The sequence below is a fragment of the Acytostelium subglobosum genome (assembly GCF_000787575.1).
Source record: "Acytostelium subglobosum LB1 DNA, scaffold: scaffold18, whole genome shotgun sequence".
Lineage (NCBI taxonomy): Eukaryota > Evosea > Eumycetozoa > Acytosteliales > Acytosteliaceae > Acytostelium > Acytostelium subglobosum.
The window spans coordinates 312,243-335,939 of NW_012236515.1; the positions used below are offsets into that span (position 1 = coordinate 312,243).

The 23,697-nt window shown below is 45.3% G+C and overlaps 5 protein-coding genes across 5 annotated transcripts; 2 read left to right on the forward strand and 3 right to left on the reverse strand.

The window, feature by feature from the left end:
* Window positions 1-6: 6 nt before the first annotated feature.
* SAMD00019534_084400 (hypothetical protein) lies at window positions 7-7,710 on the reverse strand (the record flags this gene model as incomplete). Its single annotated transcript, XM_012896331.1, has 5 exons — window positions 7-747; window positions 814-4,333; window positions 4,466-6,584; window positions 6,687-6,767; window positions 6,858-7,710. The coding sequence occupies 5 exons, from the start codon at window positions 7,708-7,710 to the stop codon at window positions 7-9; spliced, it is 7,314 nt and encodes a 2,437-aa protein (XP_012751785.1).
* Window positions 7,711-8,824: 1,114 nt separating this feature from the next.
* On the forward strand, window positions 8,825-9,756 carry SAMD00019534_084410 (hypothetical protein; the record flags this gene model as incomplete). The annotated part of the gene is made up of 3 exons (XM_012896332.1): window positions 8,825-8,983; window positions 9,044-9,647; window positions 9,719-9,756. Coding segments are annotated over 3 exons (801 nt in total), but the record flags the coding sequence as incomplete, so codon positions are not given.
* A 1,155-nt stretch (window positions 9,757-10,911) lies between these two features.
* On the forward strand, window positions 10,912-12,946 carry SAMD00019534_084420 (hypothetical protein; the record flags this gene model as incomplete). The annotated part of the gene is made up of 3 exons (XM_012896333.1): window positions 10,912-11,819; window positions 11,895-12,271; window positions 12,342-12,946. 3 exons carry the CDS (start codon window positions 10,912-10,914, stop codon window positions 12,944-12,946), a joined length of 1,890 nt encoding a protein of 629 aa, XP_012751787.1.
* Window positions 12,947-13,032: 86 nt separating this feature from the next.
* On the reverse strand, window positions 13,033-14,328 carry SAMD00019534_084430 (hypothetical protein; the record flags this gene model as incomplete). Its single annotated transcript, XM_012896334.1, has 2 exons — window positions 13,033-13,702; window positions 13,781-14,328. The coding sequence occupies 2 exons, from the start codon at window positions 14,326-14,328 to the stop codon at window positions 13,033-13,035; spliced, it is 1,218 nt and encodes a 405-aa protein (XP_012751788.1).
* Window positions 14,329-20,014: 5,686 nt separating this feature from the next.
* SAMD00019534_084440 (hypothetical protein) lies at window positions 20,015-22,470 on the reverse strand (the record flags this gene model as incomplete). Its single annotated transcript, XM_012896335.1, has 3 exons — window positions 20,015-21,949; window positions 22,071-22,274; window positions 22,354-22,470. The coding sequence occupies 3 exons, from the start codon at window positions 22,468-22,470 to the stop codon at window positions 20,015-20,017; spliced, it is 2,256 nt and encodes a 751-aa protein (XP_012751789.1).
* Window positions 22,471-23,697: the final 1,227 nt, after the last annotated feature.

Here is a 23,697-nt window from a genome sequence, read left to right on the forward strand (position 1 = left end):
GTAGTATTAGGAGCTATTTACAAAGAATGTCGGATTGAAGAGCGCGATGGGCACATAGAACTCCTCTTTGAGGCTCTGGATCGATGAGATCAGGAATTGGTAGCGCTCCTTACGTGTGACCACTGTGTTGTTCTTGATGTGTTGCTTCGAGTACACGTCGTAGATCTTGGACAGCTTGCTCATGATCTCCTTCTGCTTGGAGCACGGGATGAACAGTACGTTGCACATTGGCTTGGTTCGCAGCATGTACAGTGTGTAGTGCGTGAGGTCGGCCAGGTCGTTGTAGGTGAAGACGAGCACGGGGAAGTGGATGCCCTCGTCAAAGTGTTCCAGGTACGAGACGACGTCCGATGTCTTGGTCGTGGACAGGTCGACAAAGTCGTAGTACTTGTTCTTCTTCTTGGCCACGCTGGGCTTCACGCCTAGCTTGATCAGTGGCGAGAGGAATGGCATGTTCTCGTTGGACAGTGAGCGACTGGATGGCACAGACAGTGTCGTGTATATGTTGTGTAGGACTGTCTTGACCAAGTGATCCTTCTTGAGTGCGTCAGTGTAGTGCGCCTTATCGATGGCGGTGTTACAACAACTGACAAACATTGGTATCGTGCCAATATCATTCTTCTCTGCCTCATTCGTATCAATGTAGTTGGTCTTCAACAAGTCGAACAGCGTCAAGTACCTGACCATAAAGTCGGGGATGATCAGTTCCCAAGGGAATACCTGTAAGCTCTTTGAGCAGATGAATATCTACAAATGTGGCGGAGTGAGGGTTAGGATATGGATGCGCTGATTGAATGGCTAGGAGACACATACCAATGGAGTCGTGGATATGTTTGTCGCGGGTAGACTTGACACCATGTCGGTTTTGGAACCAAAGAATACGAATGATTTGCTTGCCTTCTTGAGGGCAGCGGCACTGGCTGATGGCTTGGACTGTGCGTCATGCTTGTCGGATGACGATGGCAGGATCTCAAACAGCGAGGCAAAGGTTGTGTGCTTGAGGTCGGTGATGATCTTCTTGCGATCCATCTCCTCCTGTGCCACATCCTTGAGGGGCGTCAGACTGAGCAGTGGCAGGAACGTCGAGAGGATCTCAGGCGTGAATGTGATGGCCTGGTCGTGGGTCTTGTCCATGGCGGCATCGAGGGAAGTCGCACTCTTCTTCTCATCGCTACTGTTGACAAACAGCGACAGCTGCAGCGGGTTCTGCTCAGAGCATTCACGCATCTCGCGATGCGAGAACACCTTGCAGATCTGGTAGGACAGTTGGTCGAATGAGACGTAGGCCTTGGAGTAGGCAGGGTCGTCGCTCTTGATCATGCGCTTGACCAGGGAGATGAGTGACAGCTGCTGGTTGGTGTATATCTTACGCGGTCCTGAGCCCACGCTCATTGAACGACCGTGCACGTCGTTGGGGTTGTTGGCCTGTGTGACGCTGATTGTCGGGAGGTTGGGATGCGTGCTAATGTGCTGGTGGTGGACAGCGCTGTTGGGTGGCGACGTGGAGTGCAGCACCGGCGTCAGCGGGTGGTGCAAGTGGTGGTGCTCTGCCGAGCGGTCGATTGCGCGCTCCATGGGCGGCGAGTCCGAGCCGTGGATCTCCTCGGTGCCTGGAGGCCCGATCGTCGAGTTGAGGAAGGCAACGAGCTCGCTGTGGAAGTTGGCCGTCTTCTCAATGAACTTGGGCACAGACTTCATTGAGTTGTTGGTCGTGCGGCTGAATGATCCAAAGAATCCCTTCTTCTTGGTATCGTTGCTGTCGACGGCCCAGTATGGCTTGTTGCACAGGAACATCAGGATCTTCTCGAGTGTGATCAACGGGCTGACCACGAATGATACCTTCTCATTGGCGTTGGACAGCAGGTAGATCTCCAGGTACAGCATGTGAGTGGGTGGTGGCATGGGAGTGAGCTCGTCGACACCTCCAATACGGTTGAAGCGCTTGCGACCCGAGCTGGGCACATAATGGATAAAGTAGTTGTCGACTTGTAGCGAGTAGACCAGCTTCTGGAGAGTTGCATTGATCTTTGCCTGCGTGGCATTGAATGACAGCTCCTCGTACTTGGTGGACATGTTGCGTACGCTGCCAGCGGGCGTGCTGCCTACGCCAGCGTTGGATGGAGTTCGCGTGCGGCCACTGCTACTTGGCGAGTCCGACAGCAGGTTGGTCTTGGTCTGGCTGCGGAACAGTGACGCCATGCTGTTGGAGCTGGTGAGCGGGCTGTGCATGACGGGACCCGACGCCGACAACTGTTGCTGCTGCTGGTTGGCCAAGTGATTCTTGTACGAGTTCTGGATCTTTAGAATCTGCTTGATGGTAACCTTGGCGCGCGTTGACAGCTCTTCCTGCGTCAGCTTGCCAATCGAGTACTTCCTGATCTCATTCTTTATCGCGTGCAGTGAGCCCCATATCTTCTCGCCCACTTCATCGCCTGTGTTGACGACCTTCTCCTCGTCGCGTGTCTTCTCTGTGAACGTGAGTGATGATACATTGGTTGCGCTTGCCCCAGATGTTGCGGCGACGGCTGCTGCTGCTGCTGGAGTGTTGCGCACTGGTGATTGAGTGAATGATGCCTGCAGCTTCTTTGAGTTCTTGCCCATCGTCAATGACTTGCCGAGGTAGGGCAAGTAGATCTTGCCAATCATGGGGTTGGCATCATATGACATGGGCTTGTTGAAGTCGATCTGGCGCTTCTTGGCCTGGGCAATGTCCAACTCGAGCGTCAGGTAGCTGTCAATCAGGATCAAGTTCTTGTTGATAAAGTCGTGGTCAAAGGCAAAGAGGAAGCGTATCATTCGCTTGCATGTCGTGTACACTTTCTTGAGGAACTGCAGTGGCGCGTTCTTGCCAATCAAATGTGGGCCATCGCAGAAGAGCGTGAAGTAGAGATTCTTGGCCTCGGTCCAGTATGAGATGGCGAGATCGCGGTCGCCTTGAAGGAATCGCAACTCGGCCATGTTCATGTAGTTGCGTAACAGCTGCAGGATGTTGAATGTGTCCACGTTGATGTCCATCGCTAGTTTGGCAGGGTTCTCAATCAACTCGAAAGAGATGTAGAACTCGGCGACTGGCGCGGGCGTCACGCTGGGCGGACGCATCGTCTCGTTATCCTTGCGTTGCTTGCGCTGTTTGCTCTTGTCGTCTTGTTGACTCAGGTCAATGTCGCGCTGTAAGAATCGGCTGGGCTGGAAGCTGGGCAGACGTGCCACATCGTCAAAGGGGTAGTGAAGGAGTGCGACTGGGCCAAACACACGATCCAGGTAGATCTCTGCGATGCGACTCACTGTCTTTTGGATCTTGACGTCGTTGCCAATAGACTTGAAGTAGCTGTAGGCGCGCTTGAAGCTTGCCACGCCCTCTTGGATCAGATCACCCGTGCACGTGAATGTGGTGGGTGGCGACAGGTCGACAAAGTCGCGCCAGTCCTCGCCCGTTGGCTTCAGGGTCGTGGGGAAGACGATCAATGTGGCGTTGGAGAATGACACGAGCTTCTGGAAGATCTTGCCACGCACGTAGAAGTACTGGCCGCGAGCGTTGAGTGAACTGACCGGACAGGTCTCTAGCGCGCACTCAATGCAGATGAGGGCCTCCTGGAACTTGTTGCTGTGCAGGTAGTTCAGGCAGTTCAGCTCCCAGTACTTGAGGTTGCGCTCGTTCTTGCTGCCGCTGCCGCCCGAGCCACGGATGGCTGGCGGAACGGACACCTTGAGTACGTTCTTGACCTGCGCGTGACTGACATACAGGTCTTCGTTCTCGAGCTGGCTGAGCGTGGAGGTGCACTCGTCGAACCACTCCATCTTGGTGAAGGCTTTGGCCAGCAGCAGCAGCACCGAGTTGAGCTTGCCATGCGGCAGCTGGTGCTTGCGCATCGTGATTAGCAGCTCCAGGCCCTTCTCAAAGTGGTAGCTTTCCAGGTAGAGGTTGGCCAGCTTCATCTGCAGCTGGAAGAATATGGGGTTGTCGAACTTGGGCGAGTCAAAGTGCGTGTGCGTGCCGGCCTTGCCTCCGCCAGCGCCGGTGGCGGGTGGCGCGTCAGGCAGGGCCTTGCTGGACTTTTGCAGGATGAAGAACACCACCTTGAGGTACTCCTCCGAGGGCTTGTACGAGCCCTTCTCCCAGTACAGCGTGCTGATGACGTCGCAAATGTAGATGATCTCGTTGGTCTTGGACTGCGGGTCGTCCTCCAGGTAGTTGTTCAATATCTGTTTGTAATAATAGATGGCCGAGTTGATGTCGTCGTTCTCACGCGCCAGTGCGGCCACGCGACGCAGTAGTGCATTGTACTCGCGGTACTTCTTGCGGATGTTGTAGTTGAGCAGTGCGTTGTCAAAGCTGACGATGGCGTACTGGTACTTGAAGTTGTCGAGCAGCACGCCCGCGTACCCGATCGAGGCGTTGGCCGCCAGCTCCGAGAGCACGAGCGGSMRGGCCACGACGGGCTGGCGGCACTTGTCGATAATGTACAGGCACTCAAAGAACAGCTTCTCAGCGAGCACCAGGTCGCCAACGTCCACGGCATTCAGGCCGAGCGCGTACGCCGCCTTGGCCTTGAGGAAGGTGGCGGGCATGTCTGCGTAGAGGTCGCTCAGCAGCTTGGTGCGCAGGTTCGCGTCCAGCAGCTCTGTCATCTGCGCGTTCACATTGACATCTGTGTATGGGTCGCCTAAACGTCGCGTCGTCAGCGGCGAGATACCATTGAGGTGGAAGTGAATGTCGATCAATGCGCGCACCATCGCGTTCTTGATGCCAATCTCGAGGTAGTCCTTGGGCGATGGTTTGTTGTTGTTGCTGTTGCTGTTGACATTGAGTTGTGCGTTGTCCTGCTGTTGTCTGAGTCGACATTGTTGGTAGACGCGCAGGAATATGTTTAGGGGGTTGATCTTCTCCTCCTCGTTGCCGAGGAACTCGTCGGGACGCGTCCTCAGCTCGGGCTCCTCGTCCGAATCGTTGCTATTGTCATTGGTGTCGTTGTCGCTGTTGCTCTCATTGTCGCTGTCATTGTCGCGAGACTTGTGATGCAGGTGGTGAGAGTACGTCTCGGCCACGAGCAGGTCGACCAGCAGTGAGTTGGTGACCGAGATGTTCTTGAGGCCCTGGAACATGTGCTTGAACGACGAGTCCTCCTCGGGCTTCCACATCTTGGCGGCCAGATAGAGCATCTGGAGCGCGTAGTGATAGGTCGTGTCCTTCTCGTCCATCTCCATTGACAGTCTGTTCTTGTTGTTGATCGGGGCCTGAGGTGTTGCGTTGCTGGACCATCGTCCGCGCGAGGAAGACAGTGGCGACGCGGTGCCGCTGTCCCTCAGGTCGAGGAAGAAGGCGTGGATCGTGTCCCAGCACTGCTCGTCGTAGCCAAAGATGTGCAGCGTGTAGCAGAACTCCAGATTCATCTGTGCCCACTTCTTTGTGTTCTTCTTGTACTTGGACGACTCGAGAATGAAGTCGTTGCGCAGCTCCTCGATGATGGACTTTTGTGGGATGACTCGCAGTGCACGGTCCTCGCCCGTGAGATGCTTGACCATCAGGCTCGCCAGCCACTTGGATAGGGCCTCCTCGTGCATGAATGGATGGCCCTCTGGTGTCGTCATCGTGTAGAGATACGAAGGCTTTGGATACTTGACAATCTCAAAGTTCTGATTGTTGATTGTGTCGATGAGCTTGTAGTGCGCAGGCATCCTGTCCTTGGTGGCAACCGACGGGGCCTGGCCCGTCAGCTGGAGCACTGGACGACTGTCCTCCTCGGACTCGAGGCCCAGCTCGGCGTCCCAATCCTCAGCATCCGACTCGTGATCCTTAGCTGTCGCATTATCCTCTGTTGTCGTGCTGTTATTGTTGTTGCTCGAAGGGGACAGCAGGACGGACGCGCGCATGCCCGTCAGTACGCGATTCAATTCGCCGTACAACAGTATGCACTCATTCTCGAGAGCGCGATCCAAAGTGTTGGTCTTCTTGAGTGCTGCGTATGCTCGCTTGAGGAACTGGATCGACAGGTCAAACTCATTCAGTATCTTGAGTGTCTTGGACATCTGTAGACAGCCGTTGGCCAGCAGGGCATAGTCCTTGATCGCGGCAATGTCGAGGTTGGGGCAGTCCTTGTTGTGAATGTGCTGCTGCGAGCAGTTGCGCACGACCGACCGAATGACGCTCTCAAAGTAGCGCGTGGCGTACAGCGGGGTCTCGGTGGTCATGTAGCAGAGGCCCAGCTCCATGCTGATCTTCTGGTGCATCGCGGCGAATCGCTTGAGGTCCGTGGCGCTAGTGTCCAGCGCCTTCTTGAGGTACTCGGTCGTGTTGAAGATGTTTGCCATGGCCTTGGACGTGATGCCCAGGTGGAAGTAGAGGTTGACCTCGTAGTCGCTGTTGTCCTGGTCGATCGGCGTGTCAAAGTCGTCCCTGTACTCTTGATAGATCTTGTTGGCCATGCTCAGCTGATTGGATGCCAGTATCGTCTGTTGATTGGACGAATACAACACGCCCAACTCATAATAAAGCTTTGACAATTCCAACTTTGACTTGCTCTCATTCAATGATGCCTTCTCAATCTGTTGACTCTGATTCTCTATCTTCCTCTTCATGTCTGTCTCTGTTGTTGTTGTAGTGATGTGATGGGGAGAGGGGGTGGAGAGAGGGTCAGTGAGTGAGGCCAGGGTCCAAAGGGCCTTGAGGCCTTCGAGCCAATGCATACCTGGCACAAGCTTTAGTCCATTTAGAGGTGGTGTCTTTGACTCGGTAATACGTTTATCGCTTAAATCTACATCAATTCCGACTATATATGTGATTGATCGATCGATCGATGATTGCGTGCGTGGTCAGTGGACTGGTCGCGCATGATCAGGTGGGATGATTCCAAACATACAATTCAATATTGACAATAACTCTGACACTGTACTTGGCAGCTTGTTGTCTGTTGTGATGGCGGAGGGTGGCATTGATCGTACACGTGAGAGGAGGTTGCTAGCTGGTGTGAGTATGGACTTGCTGTTGGACTCGGATTCAGAGCTGTCGTTAAAGACAAAGTCGTCGTCCCAGTCGGCCTTGGCCGAGGGGTCGGCACGGATACCCAGAATCTTCATCTGGGGCTGCTGGAGCAGCGACGAGGACGACGTCGACGTGGTGCCGCTGGCCAGCTGCGCAGCCAGGCTCACTGGCGACGACGAGCCGCCAAAGTCCGCGTCCCAATCCTCTTCGTCCGAGTCCTCCTTCCTATTCTCCAATATTGACTTTGATGGCGATGGTGATTTGGCCCAATCGTCATCATCATCGTCGTCATCGCCAAATGGGTCATCCTCATCCTGTTGCTGTTTCTTCTGTTGTTGTTGTTGTTGTTGCTGTTGCTGTTGTTGTGTCATTGTAGTCTTGCCATTTGGTGTTGCAATCTTACTTGATGCACTACTCAATGCTGGTGTACTACTCGTGCTGCTACTTCTACTGTTGTTATTGTTGTTGTTATTGTTGTTGATATTACTTGTTGTTGTTGTTGTGCTGCTACTGCTGTTAATACTACCAATTGATTGTTGCTGTTGTTGTTGCTGTTGTTGCTGTTGTTGCTGTTGACCTTTGGTCGAGGGGGATGTTGGAGGAGACAATTGATTGGAGGACTTCTTCTTTGATAGTACACCTGTTGTCAGCTTCCTCTGTAATGACAAGTTAATGTTTGGTTCAACTCCAAACTCTGCATCCCAATCCTCATCATCGTCAACATGTGCCATTATAGCATTGACTTATAAATATATATGATTGAATGAATGAATGAAATGATTGATTGATTGATATGTTTGATTACTTCGTTCGCTAAACTAACTGTATGTTGTTTGATATATGTTATATATATATGTGATTGTGTAGTAGTAGTAGTAGTAACAGTAGTCGTAAGAAGTAATAGTAATTGATATTATTGGGGTAGAGAGAATGGATGCATTTGTTTGTTTGCAAATGGACTGTTGTTGCTGTTTGAATCAAAAATTTAAAAAATAGATGGATGTTGGTTGTTGGGTGAGAATGAATGTGAATGATTGCATGAAAGGGTGGTGAGTGTGATCGGGAATCAATCAATCACACATAAATAGGTTAGGAGGGAACAAACAAAGGTTATGTGACTGAGAGTGATGGAGAGTGTGTGTGGTTATGGTGGGGGAATGCATGTCCATGATCATTGGGGGGTATGGGACAAGGTTGGCGGATTGGTGAGAGACAGAATCATCATTTGAAGGGACCAATCATTGATTGATTGAAGTTGGATTGAGTGTCCAATTCACTTAATGATAATCAAATATATATTGTTATTTAGATGGATGAGTGAGGCTTAAGAGTCCACACAATTGACTTTTGTTGATTGATTGATTGAAGTTTGAACATACCATTAGCATTGTTGGTTGTCTATGTTGATAAAGTAATAGTTGTGTGTAGTAGTAGGATGAAGTTGAGAGGGTAAATGTGAACATGTGGATATTGATGAACTTACACAAAGAATCATCTTTCTTCTTTGTTAAAGTCAGACTTAATAATAATTAGAAATAATGATAATGATGATATTTGATTGGACAGACTACCACGACATAAATGTTACACCGATGGTATTTATTCGTTGGATATTTCATTCATCACTCCCCATTATCCTCTTCCTAAAGTACTACACGAGAGACCATTGTTGTTTGAATGATCCATCACCAATCAAATCCAAGAGAGTGTGAGCTGGTTGGTGGTCTATCCACATTATCGCGAAAAGTCCAACTTTATCTGAACATCACACACTCCACTTCTCTTCTTTCAAATTCAAAGTCGAACACATTCATTCATTCTCTCATTCATTCAATCAACCATTCAATCAAACAATACAATATGACTGAAGTACTAGACAACAACAATAATACAATGTCTGTCGAATCAACACAGACACAGACACAGACATCTACAACAACTATAACATGTATAAAAGAAATGACAGATATCGGCGCAGTACTCTTATCACAAGGTGCAGAGGCTGTAAGTAAACACGCAACTCGACAATGACGACTGAATGACTGACACGATGAATGAATGTAGAAAACATATAGATATATACTAAATGGAATGGAATGTATTGTCAAAGAGAGATTCGTAAAGAAGTATAGACATCAGTTATTGGACGCAAAGATACAGGCAAAGAGATTGTTGATGGAGGTGCGCAACATTAATAAGTGTCGTCGTCATCAGATACCAGTGCCAACACTATACTTTATTGATACTGTTAGCAATCGTATATATATGGAGTATGTCGATGGTCAGACCGTCAAGCAATACCTTTGGGATAACAAGCCAACTTCAGCTCTGACATCATCATCAACTTCTACCATCATCACATCGATATGTCGTGACATTGGTAGATTGGTTGCAAAGATGCATGATAATAATGTGATACATGGTGACTTGACAACATCAAATATATTACTACGCAATGGTAGTGGAGAGGATAGCAATCTGGTATTCATAGACTTTGGATTGAGCTATGTGTCAACGATGCAGGAGGACAAGGCTGTGGACTTGTTTGTGTTGGAGCGTGCGTTCATAAGTACTCATCCAGACTCTGAATCATTGTTCTCCAGTGTGCTCGAAGGCTATGCAAGCTATTCAAACAAGACCAAACAGATACTTGACAAACTGGACCAAGGTGAGCATCGTCCAGGTCCTCTCCAGGTCACGTCCAAACATCGACTAACCATCCCTCCTCACTACTTTTAGTTCGTCTGAGAGGCAGGAAGAAGCTTGCCTTTGGTTAATGGTTAACCATTAATGTCGCGAGGACACACCATCTCTCAACCAATCAATCATGGCATGGGTCCCAATCTCACATCAATCCAATGAACTACACTCTGTAGCCCACCACAGAAAAGGGACCACACAACCAAGCCCCACACATCCAATCGATCACGCGAACGATCACCTGATCAAAAAAGGAGTGGTGCCACAAAAACGAAGTCGTTTTTTCATTGATCACAAGGGTTGTTGTGTTCCCTTTGCAAACCATCCAATGCACATACACGAACCGGCACCCATATAAATTGATCATGCATCGTTCAATCATTCACTCATTCAATCATTGATCACTCAATCATCTTGGTATTATTATTATTTATATCTTCATATAACAACATATATATAATATAGTAAAACAATGAAAAGGTCATTGTTATCAGATGATCAGTTACAGGAACGATCAGGGGACGATGGGACTTCATCATCTGGATTATATAGTGATGGGGACATGTTGGACTCATCAACAACTTATGCATTCACACAAGGTTTAGACAATGCTGTATGTGTCTGTTCATTCAATCATTGGTATTAGCAACAATCCATCAATCCATCCATCCATCCACAATCAATCAATCAATCATACCTTGACATGATTGGAAGGTTATTAGGTGTGTGATCAGTGTGTGTGTGGCGAGTGTGAGTGGTCGATCAATCATTTATCGAATATCGCTCATCAGACTACATTCCACATCCACCACACCACACCACTTACCAATGCTTACCCTTACATGTTCACAAGGTCCATTAACTTTATCATATCTATTTGATGGATGAATGTTAACATTTGAATGTCCTCTATGTAATACAATGCACCCCTCACTCCTCAATTCAATGCACCACAATCTCCAACCTACAACAAAGAGTGCTAAACCAGTCAAGAGTTGACTAGCATGGTCTGGCTAATGCTCAATCCATCCTCCATTCACTCATCCACATTCATCATCAATCACATATTTGTTAGAACATAATATTGAGATCACTTGGATCAACTCCATTATTATTCAATCATTATCCAAACTCCACACTTCCATTATCCATTATCCAACTTCCAACTTCCAACTACCACACACATATATTGACCAAGTTTACTAAAACCTTGGAAACATTAATTCAAACAGATGACAGCTGGTACCAATGTCAAAGAGGGCATTATGACCTTTGGCCAATTGGCCACAAGAAAGAAATCAATGGAGTCATTGAAACGCGAGATGGACGAGACTACAGACGCAAATGGCGAACCCAAACTGAAAAAGTGTCTGACAGTGTTTGATCTGTTGGCATTTGGCGTTGGATCAATCATTGGTTCGGGTATATTCGTGTTGACAGGTGTCGCCGCCAAGGAGAAAGCTGGACCAGGCGTCGTCCTGTCCTACCTCATCTCAGGTTTTGCATGCGCGCTGTCTGGCCTGTCGTATGCAGAGTTTGCCACACGTGTCCCCAGCTCAGGTTCAACATACTCCTACTCCTATATCGTGGTTGGCGAGCTTGTCGCTTGGATCATTGGATGGGACCTCACACTCGAGTACATGATTGCCAGCGCGACTGTGGCGAGAGGATGGAGTGGGTACTTTGGATCAATCATTGACGCGGCCGGAGGCACACTGCCACACCCCTTCGCGCCATATGTCCTTGGCCATGGATTCTCATTCGACCTCATTGCCTGCCTTTCCATCATACTGCTGACGATCATAATTGCACTGGGCATGAAAGAGTCCGCCAGATTCAACAAGATATTCGTGGTGATCAAGGTGGCCATTGTGATCTTTGTCATCATCTGTGGATCATTCTACACCAACACGGACAACTGGGAACCATTCCTACCGTTTGGCACCAAAGGTGTAATGAGTGCTGCGGCCATAACATTCTTTGCCTATTTAGGCTTTGATGGAGTTTGTAATGTTGCCGAGGAGGTGAAGAACCCACAGCGCGACCTTCCCATTGGTATCCTTGGCTCCCTTGGTATCTCCACCGCACTCTACCTTGCAGTGAGCGTTGTGATCACACTCATGGTACCCTACAATCAGATGTAAGTGCACTATATCTCAATCATTCAATGAATCAATCACGCACTCACACGATCAATCAATCAATCATTCCACAGGGACATCAACGCGCCACTGTCAGTAGCGTTTGGAAACTTTGGATTGAAGTGGGCACAGATTATTGTTAGCATTGGAGCGTTTGCTGGATTGACCACGGCACAGCTGTCTGGTCTGATCAGTCAGCCAAGATTATATTACTCATTGAGCAGGGATGGATTGCTACCAAAATGGTTCTCAAACATACATCCTCGCTTCAAGACACCATTCAACTCTACAATATTCACTGGAGTGTGTGCTGCCGCTGTCGCAGCCTTTGTCGAAATCGACATCCTAGCAGACATGGTCTCAATTGGCACCCTGCTCTCCTTCTCTCTCGTTGCCACCTGTGTCCTAATCATGCGTTATCCAACAATCACTCACAAGAGTCAATCGAATGGTATGTCCGTCCATCACTCAATCAATCACAAACATGGAGCCAGATAACTGACATCCCTCCCAACTCTTAGCCAAATGGATTGTAAAGGACTTCCCTGTATGGATGCAACGTCCATTGTACTTGTGCATGGCTATTGCAATATGCTCAGCACTATGTGGCGCCAGCTATACTTATGGTATTCATTATGCGATGGTCATCGTCTTTGGAGTGCTCGCACTGATACCTAGTGTGATCATGTTCTTCTTGGTCCAGACCAATGTGCCATTGGGCTTCAAGTGTCCCCTGGTACCATTCCTACCCGTGCTCTCAATCTGGGTCAACATGTACCTGATGATCTCACTGAGTTGGGGCACATGGGTGCGACTGATCGTGTGGCTGATCATCGGACTGGCCATCTACGTCTTTTACGGACAGAAGCGAAGTATTGTTGGCAAGGAGGTGGTGGACAAGGAGCTCAATGACATTGGCAGTGACAAGCAAGTCCTGGACGATGAATCAAACAATGAGAAGATGGACCTGTCCCTTCCACTCAACACATCAAGCACAGCCCAGCCATTGCTTGGAGATGGCAACACCAACACAGACCTGCTGAATAGCACGAACTCCCTAGGCATCGATCCCTCGCCAACATCCAGTCCCTCAGTCGGCTCATCATTGGGCAGTGACCAAGAGTAGATTGATTGATTGAGTGATTGAATGAGTGAATGAATGAACGAACAATAAACTCGAGTGACCATCATGTCAGTCAGCGCGTGTTTTATCTAAGACAGTTGTCTCTTGAGCTCGAGAAGTGAGGCGATGGCTTGGCTGCATTCCTTGATCAATGAGCAGTCGTTCTTGGTGTCGTTGATGCTGGTGCTGTTGGCAAGTCTTGACTCTGCCTCTGACAGTTTGTGAAGCAATGTTTGAAGTGCCCTGTCCACTACATCGGGCATCTCGTTCAACTCTTGATGTGATGATGATGACGATGACGATGATGTATCCATACGTTTGACTACATTGTTGTTGTTGATGTTTGGTCTTGTCGATGCAGCAGGCGCCAATGGAGCAGTAGTGGCCTTATGAGGTGTAGTCGACAACGATGTTGATGTGGACAGAGGTGATGATGAAGATGCGCCAGCCAGTGTGTTGCAGCAGTTGTCTGGTACAACATGTTGTTGATGAGCTGGGAGTTGCATTGGTTCAGGATCAACAACCTTCTTTTGCCTCTTAAGTTTTGGTTCCTTTGTTGGAGTGACCTCTTGTATCTGTGATTGTGCCTGTGATTGTGCTTGGTCTTGTTGCTTCTTGATCTCCTTTGTTTGAACAGCCTTAAACATTTGCTCGACACTCATTGCAGATGCTTCACAAGATACACAGTGATACATCTTCTCTCTGTCTCTCATCAAAGGTGTGCCGGAGCATTCATTGTTGGGGCATTCATCTCCGAGACTATAAAAGTGAGTGTTTGAATGGTATGTTAGTCATCATCATTCACTCACTCGTTATTGTGAACGGATGTATACATACAGTGCCCAACCCATGAGCAACTTCTGACCCATAATAGCACTGACTTCATCAGACTTCTTCATCCTCTTCTCGAATGCAATACGTTCACTCTCTGTCCATGTTGCCTCTTTATCGTCGTCAAAGTAGTCATCCTCAATCTCATCATCATCCATATCCAAGTCATGCTGTTGCATTACACTTGAAGTCTGTTGAGTCGATGGTGTCGTCGTTGTAAATTGAGCTTGTGCTGGTGTTGCAGAGGGAGCAGGAGTACGTAACAAGCCAGGCATGAACTCGTTTTGTTGTTGTTGAGTAGATGATGTTGTTGTCGTTGTCTGTTGTTGTTGTTGTTGTTGCTGTTGTGTTGGACCTTGTGATACTACAACCAAGTCACCAGTTTCTTTATCTCTCTTTAGACTTCTGTTACAGTTGACACATTGAACTACATTATTCTTCTTATCCTCTACCAATGGCACAATCTGACACTTTGCACATACTACATCCAACAATGTCCAGCCTAACAGCATCTTCCTGCTTAGCAACATTGATACATCTTGTTGTCCATTCATTCTTTATCTTTATCTCTTTATCTTCAATTTGAAATCATATCCAAAATGAAGTCTTCACAATTCTCAAGTCTCTGTTTGAGGGCGAGGGTGAGGGTAAGGGCAAGGGTAGGGTATCATGAATTTATTCTCCTTCCGAGGATCAACGAATAATACAAGATTTATAGAGTCTGCGATCTATATGATGATCATCATCATTGATGAGTGTCCATGTGTTGTCTTGTGTTGAGTATCGATGGTTCTTTCCAGTGCCACAAATGAATATTATTGTTCCATTTGATTGATCATATTCAAATTGACAAGATTTGGTTAATACTGGACATAAGGCCAGGTTGGTTCTCTCTTTCTTTGATAGACTGATCCTGAGAAAGATGTCATCTCGGTGAAGGTAAAGGTAGTCAATGCCATCGAAACAATAAGGACTGCAGTCCCATGAGCCAAAGTAAATCCTATCGACAATGAGCTCGCTAACCAGTGTCACAATGTTGAAGGATATGATTCTTCGGCCATCAACAAGAGTGTAGAGGCAGCTCTTGTGGAATATGAGGAATGTGGATGACCTAACTGCGAGATCACCAACATGTTTAAATTGTTGTGTTTCAATGTCAAAGCAGTCAACACTGCTATGGGAGGCTCTCTTCCATCAACGAGGTAGATATTTTTGTCCCCATCATAGCATACATAGGTAAATTTACCTCCACTGACAACTCCATCCATGTCCCCAGTGTGCCTTTGTTTGTCCTTGAGTGAGTAGCGAATGTATTTGTTTGCCTCCATGCCACCAAACGCATAGATATTACCACGAGCATATACGATATTTGTATTATTTAGATCTTGTATGGGTAATAAGTGATCAACTGTTGTCCATGTAGATGTCTTTGGTGAGAAGAATGAAAGTTCATTCTCATCCATTGAAATGATTTGACCAACCAGCTCGGGTGGCGCCAAAGCACTGTCTTTGCAAAGAAATGGTGTAAACTCCACGAGTTGGAAACATGACTCTATCTGTCTCTTGATGTCATTGTACTGTGCAGCATCAAAGTTGATAAGATGTGCTTGTCTCCAAGTGGACTGATCGTCATATGGCATACGTTGCATATGTTCAATGTGGCCACTGATCATTGTCAACAGCTCATTATCACTGATACCCTGTTGTTGTTGTTGTTGTTGATCATTAGATGTAGATGTTATGAACTGTTCAAGTGATGTGCATGATGAGACTGATTCGATCACTTGAGTAAAGTCTTTTGATTGGTTGACCTGGTCGACGACGTCACTTGTTGGTTGTTGATTGTTCATTAGTTGAGTGAGATGATTGATCTCAATGAGTATGTTGTTGATGGTTGATTGAATGACTGACATCTGATCATTGATCGGTTTCTTCACATTGTGCTCTTGAGCGACAAGTAGTTTGATCAACTGTTCAAATCGATCTGTTATATCTGCATGTGTCTGTTGTAATGATTGATAGGTCTTTGTACATTGTTGAAGAGTACTCCATAGATGTGCAAGTCTTGGTGTACACCACAATGATTGATAATCTCTTTGTGCCATACTCTGTTTGATCCTTGCAACATGATCCAACTTATGACCTTGATGACTCTCTACCAAACATACAGGACATACTACCAAATTGCAATCCATACAAATAAACTCTGATGACATACTAGTATGTATAGAGCAACTTACTTTTGATGTCATTGTTCTTAATATTAATTATTATTATCTCTTGTGATTACAAGTTATGAGTAAGAATGACAAACTAAAGTTCAAAATTCAAATGAATGAGGGCAAGGGCAAGAAGAATCCTAAAATAATTTATTGATCTAATCAATCTATCAATCTATAATCATACATGAAATATAATCACTTCTATCATCTATATGATCATCATCATTGAACAGTGTCCAGGTGTCTTTGGAGATTGAATATTCATAGTTCTTTCCAGTGCCACAAAGGAAATAAAGATTTCCAGATAATGGATCATATACTAAAGAACCAAGGGAATAATCTAAAGGACTATTTGAAAGAACAATTTGTTGTTTGTTTGAAAGAGAATATGCTATTAAGGATTTTTGAATTAGATTATAAACCTTGTCTTCTCCATCATAGCATATATTCGAATGTCTAAATGAAAAGTCATGGATATATATCTCATTTTGTGTCCACTGGCTATTAATACGATATGTGTCTGGTTCAAGTCTACTTTTTGCCAATGAGATAAATATGTTTCTTGCCATCAAAACAACTATAGCTTACATTGATTCCATTGACTCCAATTATATCTGCTTTGTAACTTTGATTGTCACGAAATGAATAACTATAGTAATGTTGGGGATAGTCCCATCCACCAAACATATATATATGTCAACGGGCATATATATAATGTGACATTGTATAATATATGCACTGATTGCCCAACGACGACCATTTAGAATTTGCAGGAGAGAATAAGGATAGTTCCTGTCCAATCCTCAATGACATTACTTGCCCTTTGAACTTTGGTGGAACCAATGATGTATGGTCACTTCTAAGAATTGGAGCATATTCAATGAGTTTGAAACAAGACTCAATGTCTCTCTTGATCTGATTGAACTTTGATAAATCAAGATTGACCAAGCATGTATGTTTCCAAGTTGAAGAATCATCATATGGTGTCTTTCCAACTAGTTCTATATGATTATTAATCATAACCTTGAGCACATCTTCGCCAGCATCTTAACACTCCATTTGAGTTGTTTCCTTGATGAATTGTTCAATCGACTTGCTAGATGTGATTGTTTGGATGACAGATGTGAAGTCCTTCTCATCCCCAACAGGTACATCATCATCAACATTAATAGTTGGTTGTTTGTTATATTATTTATATCATTTATCTCTGAGATGATATCATTGATGATTGATTGAATGCAAAACATTTGATCTTTGATTGGTTTCTTTATTGTATGTTCTTGAGCAATCAACAACTTGATCAATTGTTCAAAATGATTAGTTGTATCTGAGAATGTAGTTTGTAATGATTGATATGATGATGCACATTGTTGAAGAGTAATCCAAAGATGAACTAATCTTGGTTTACATTTATTATCTCTATATTCCTTCAATATATAATTGTTATTATTATCATTATTATTATCATTATTATTGTTATTGTTATTGTTATTGTTATTGTTATTGTTATTATCTTCTTCTTCATTCAACTCAGGTCTCTTTATTGCTCTCCACTTCCTTTTTATTTGTTTATTCATTACCATTATTATATGTATGTATGATTATGTTGAGGTGTGAGACTTAGAATGAAGTAGATGATGCTAGCATCACTTTAGATGAGTGTCACTATGGATAATCAACTCTTTGATTAAAGTCTAAAAATAGCTTGTCGTCGAGGAGGATCGTGCCAAGTTGCCAATGGTCGACCAGATGTGACAAACAATCGAAAGAATCAACACAATTATCGAAGAGATTGCGCATATTACAACATTGATCAATACGAGCACGCAAGAAGAAGAGGGAGGAGGAGGAGTAGTGGTCAAGGCTTGTCGACGACAAGTCGATAAAGATGATGAAGAAGACGTTGTTGGTTTGATCAAATCGATACAATCATCACAATCACTGGAACACTTTATCACTCATCTCAGTCACGGAGGAATGGAACAACCATCACTGTTGATAGCTCAATCAATCTCTCTACTAGTCCATGTCTGATTATCCATTTCCCTGGATTGATTGATTGATTGGAACATGTAATACTAATATTACATCAATATTCACACAATCATCCAATCAAATATATTCCTTTATTTAATTAATCTATTATCAGACATGATGTGTAACTCTTACGACAGGTAATATGATCATCATCATTGATTAGGGTCCACTTGTTGTCCAGTATTGAATATTGATGGTTCTTGTCAGTGCCACAAATATATAATACTGTTCCAGATGACGGATCGTAGACCAATTTACCAAGTGAAGGATCTATTGGTATCTGGGATAGAATATTGTGTTGACCGTTGGATAGAGAATATCTAATGAATGTCTTTTCATAGAGAAAATAGAATTTGTCAAGGCCATCGAAACAAAACTGGTACTTCGAGACATAGGTGCCAATATTGATCAATCTCTGAGTGACTAATGTAGAGACATCAAACGAAATTAAACTTAACTGGTAGTCGATATTGGCATAATAATATATAGAACCATTGAAGAATATCACATTGGAATGCATGAGAATTCTTCTCTCCAGTTGTCCAACTTGTTTGAATTGCTGGGAGTTGATGTTAAAAGAATATATAAGATGATCTCTATTTCCAAAGTTTTCAATGGCAATAAGATAAATATGTTGGTTTCCATTATAACATGAATATATAGTTTGAAATCCATCCCCTCCAATAAACATATCGGCATTGTGAAATTGTTTATCACTAAGTGAGTAGCGAGTGTATCTGCCTGAATTAAATATTCCGCCAAAGAAATAGATATAGCCCTTGGCATAAACAGCCTGTGCACTTGTACCAAAATTTGATGACTTAGAATAATTCCCAATTGATGTCCATTTGGAAGTTGATGCTGAGAAGAATGAGCATTCATTGTGAGATATTGACAAGACCTGAACTTTGAACTCAGGTGGCGCTGACGCATTGTCCATCATATGATTATCAATGAGTTTGAAACATAATTCTATCTCTCTCTTGACTCCATTCAGCTTTGCCATGTTAAAGTTGATGGACCATGATGGCACAATGGATGTTCGGTCATTATAAGGTGCTCGAGTGATATGTTGACTATGATGGCTGATCATTGCCATCAACTCTTGATCGTTTACCTTCTTACTATCCAGGCCAATGGGCAAACACTGTTTGATGTATTGTTGAATTGATTGACATGAATTGATTGATTGTAGTGTATCATGGATGTCCTTGCTGTCTTCATCATCGTCATCCACAACAATAGGTTTTTTATGTTCTTCCATATGAGAGATGTCATTGATCTCGCTGATTATATCATTGATCATCGATTGAATATTCGACATCTGAGCACTGATTGGTTTCTTGGCTCTGTGTTCCTCAACCATTATAACTTTGATCAACTGTTCAAAACGAGATGTTATTTCTGAACAGGTGTTCTCCAAAGATTGATATAATGTTGAATATTGTTGAAGAGTACTCCAGAGATGATCCAATCTTGGTTTACACAAAGTCTCTTGATGCTCCTTCATTTTGGTCGCCACCATCTTATCCAACTTGTGACCATGATGGCCCTGAACCAAACAAACTGGACATATTGCAACTCTTTTGCAATTCAAACATATAAAGTTGGTTGGTAATCTATGTGCTGTACATCTAACTCTTGTTGTAGTAAGAGCTGGCATTATTTGTTTGTTTGTTATCTCTAATGTCGTTAATAAGTGAATAAAAAAAAATGAATGAGTAAGTCCTTTTTGAAAGCCCACCTGATTTGCAAACTGAGTTTGCAAAAAAAATTGAAGGCCTGTAGGGAATGGTGATCAAAAACTGGAGGAGTTATAATATGGGTACAGGATATGTTGGATTTATAGTTGTGTTGGTTTAGTTTGTGTCGCCAGGTTGGACCTGCCTGCCTGGCTGGGCTGGACTGGAAGTTTGATTGATTGATTGACTGTTCGATGTGATTGAATGATTGGTTGATGGTTGAGTGGCGCTCAACTTGCTCAGCAGAGTCCACAGCACTGTCTGTTGTGACGTGCATAGTTGTTGTGACTGATCAGGGGTACCTCGTCGTCGTTTCTGTTGCCATGGCCATCCAACTGACTCTGAAGGAATTTGTTGAGATCGCGCTCATTCTGCAGCTTGGAACTCAGCTCGTCGATTCTGGCCCTCAGTGACCTCGTGTTTGAGCTGTCCTCTTCCACCTCAAACACCTGCTTCTGTTGATGTTGCTGCTGTTGCTGCTCGTGCTGCATACTCTTGACTTGGTTCCTCATCTCGCCTAGTCTCGCCTCGTAGTCCTTCCTCTGCGTGTCAAAGGTTCCCTGGGCGCCGGCCAGCTGCGTCTTGAGTGTCTCGTTCTCGGCCTGGAGCGCGCCATGTGTGCTCTCTAGTTGCTGCAGACGAGCCTGCTGCTGTGTGTGAACGGCCAGCTGCTGGGCGTGTTGTTGGCGCAGCGTGTCCAGCTCCTGGGAATGCTGTTGGCGCATGGCTCCAAGCTGTGTCTCGAGCTCCTGTGCGCGCTGTCTGGTCTGGGTCAGCTCGCCATTGTCTTGGCTCTGTTGTTGTGTGAGTTGGGCCTGGGCTTGAACCTGGGCCAACTCCTGGGCATGCTTTTGGCGAAGTGTGTCGAGCTCGGTTTGATGTTGCTGCAGCTGGGTCTCCAACTGCTGCGCACGCTGCTGCGCCTGTGAAAGTTCGTTTTGCTGTTGCGCGCCGCTCTGTGTGCGCTGCTCAATGTCGTCCTTTTGTTGTTGTACAATGGTTTGGAGCTGGGCGATCGTCGATTGGCTGGACGACTCAACCTGTGCCTTCTCCTCCGCGCTCTGACTCTGCACCTGCTGGAGCTGCTCGGTCAACTGCTTCAAGCTCTGTTGGGCGGTCTCTGCATCGCGCTGCATTGTGTCGCGCAGTCCCTTGTTCTCCTCCTTTAGGCCGTTCAGCTCGTCGATCGATACCTCGGGCGTGGCAGCAGCGGCAGTGGCAGCGGCATCATTGGCCGCTGACAGCTTGGCGACGACCACAGCCATCTCAGCTTCGAGCGACTTGACCTTGGCTTGCATGGCGCTTAGCTCTTGGGCGCCCGCGTCGAGCTGGCCATTCAGCACCTCCTTCTCCTGCTTCAGCTTGTTGGCCTGGCGTTGGACCTCTGCGCGCTGCTCGCTCGACTGCTTGAGCTCCTGCTTGACCTGCTCGATCGCCTCCTCCAGCTGCTTGACCTGGCCGCCCAGCTTCTCATTCTGGGCCAGGGTCTTCCTGTTGCTGATCACGGTCTTTTTGAGCAACGCGTTGTCGTCGGACAGCTTCTCATGCGCCTCCTTCACCTGGCGCAACTGATCCTCGACCATCACAATCTTTGTGCCCAGATGCTGGTTCTCCTGTTTGAGCATCGCCTCCTTGCGACGCAGCTGGTCGACCATCGCCTGATCGACGGCAATGCTCTCCTCTGTGAACACCTCGGTCTCTTGCGGGATCATCGCCGAGCGCTTCTTGATCATCTGTGCGATGGACACTGGTGTGACCCAGCTTGAGGCGCGGCCACGCACCTTGATCGTGGAGGTGTCCTCGTTGGAAGTGTTGTTGGCCTGCTCTTCCGAGTCTTCGGCGTTGGTGGTTGCCGATGAGTCAGTGGTGGAGTCTCCAGTGTTGTCCGCGTTGGACTCTTGAGTGTTTGGCGCGGTGATATGTTGGATGGCGCTCATAAACTGATTGAAGTTGACTCCAGTGGCTGTCTGTGATGCGCCATCATCAGAGAACATGCCGACGATGTAATCAATGTCGTCTTGGTCGTCTCCCTCAATGCCACTCTTTGTCTTTATATCAATGAGCATCTCTCTCAGCTGTTCCATATTGACCACTCCATCATTATCTGTATCGAATGAATTGAATATACTTCTAATCATATGTTCATAGTCGTCTTGTGATTTGTTCAATGTATACTGCAGTGGGTGGTTGGGGGTAGTGTGTGGGTGTGGGGTGGGGATGGGGGTGGAATGATTCCAATCAGTCAGTCAACCAATCAATCAATCAGTGAACCAACGATCAAGGTATATAACATACACTTCCAGAAGACTTTAGAATCTCTTCAATCTTTTGCTCATCGATGGGTTCATCATCGACATCATCATGATTGTTACCACCCTCCAACTCTGAATGAATGACAGCATAACCCTTGACAAACTCCTCGAATGCCAACTTTCCATCTCCATCAGTATCCAATGACTTCATCAATGTATCAAGTTCCTCTTCCTTATCCTCCAAACTCTAAAATTGATTGATTCAATGATGTGTTAGATGATACTGGCCCGCCTCTAAGGTCCTACTCAACAATGTATATATTTACAGCATTTGTTATCTTTGCCACTAGACGACCAAGTTGATTCCTATCGATGAATCCACTGCCATTGGTATCGACCTCATTGAAGATGGTCTGAAGTTGATCAAACTGTTCTTGATTCATTGTATGTAAATGTAAAGAAGTAAGTAACTATGTTATGGATATAAATATATCTCGGATGAATGAATGAATGATTGGTTGATCAGTCAGTGTTCGTGTTGTTGTCAACATTGATCAGAAACAGTGTGTGAGTTGGAAACAAAAGGTGCAAAGCTTCTGTGTTTGGCAATCGAGGTAAAAAATATCAGGGCTCATTGTTCGTCAAACTTTTCCAACATTGATCGGAACTTCTATTTTTTATGTTTTACTCATTATTTTATAGAAGATAGATAGTCAATGATCATTGATTGATTGATTGGTTGATTAGTACCAAATATAAATAATGATTCGAATATATTCTTGGTTATATTTCAACCATTGTCCAATGAGGATTGGTTCTCCCTCACATGATGATCATCATGTGAGTCGGGTTTGGTTTCTCCCTCCTTTTTGAAAATTCAAATTCAAATAGTCCGTTGGAATTCAAGGATGGTAGAGTGTGTTTAACTGTCTGATGCGGGTATTATAATAACAATGCATGGATTGACTACTGTCCCAGTGCAAATCAATCTTGCAAGATACCAAGAGAGGGGGCTCCATCCATACTATCAAACAAACAAACAATTAATCAACCAAGCAACAACAACCAACCACATTATAATCATTCATTCATTCAGTGTGTTACTTACTTATTAACAAACAAACAAACAAACAACCATTAGGTGGTTAACAGCAACATCAACCATCGACCATCATCCAACATTAACCATCATCATCCAACTCATTACCAACTCATTGCTCAGTCAGACAGTCGAGGATACTCGTTCAAACACAAAGAGATAGATAGTAATACATAACATATTCAAAGTACAATCATAGACGATATACAATCAAACTTAAAGTAAGTATAATGTAATAATAACATACATATACTTAGTAGTTCAGGTCCAACATCAACAACACTCATTGTCACTTTTAAAAGTCAACGTATTCGTTGTCATCTTTTTAAAATTGAAAGCGCGCACTATTTTTAAAATGTTTCCTATTCCATCCAACCATCAATTATTGGATATCTGGACTGTACTAGTACTAGACAGGAACATCCAATTATAATTATAGGTTGTTTTAAGCTTGACAACATCCATTTATGTGTATTGTCATCATCACACACATATATAAACAACCACTAAACACACTCAAACACACACACCATCATTCGTCAACATCAATCAATCACAATCAACTCTTGTG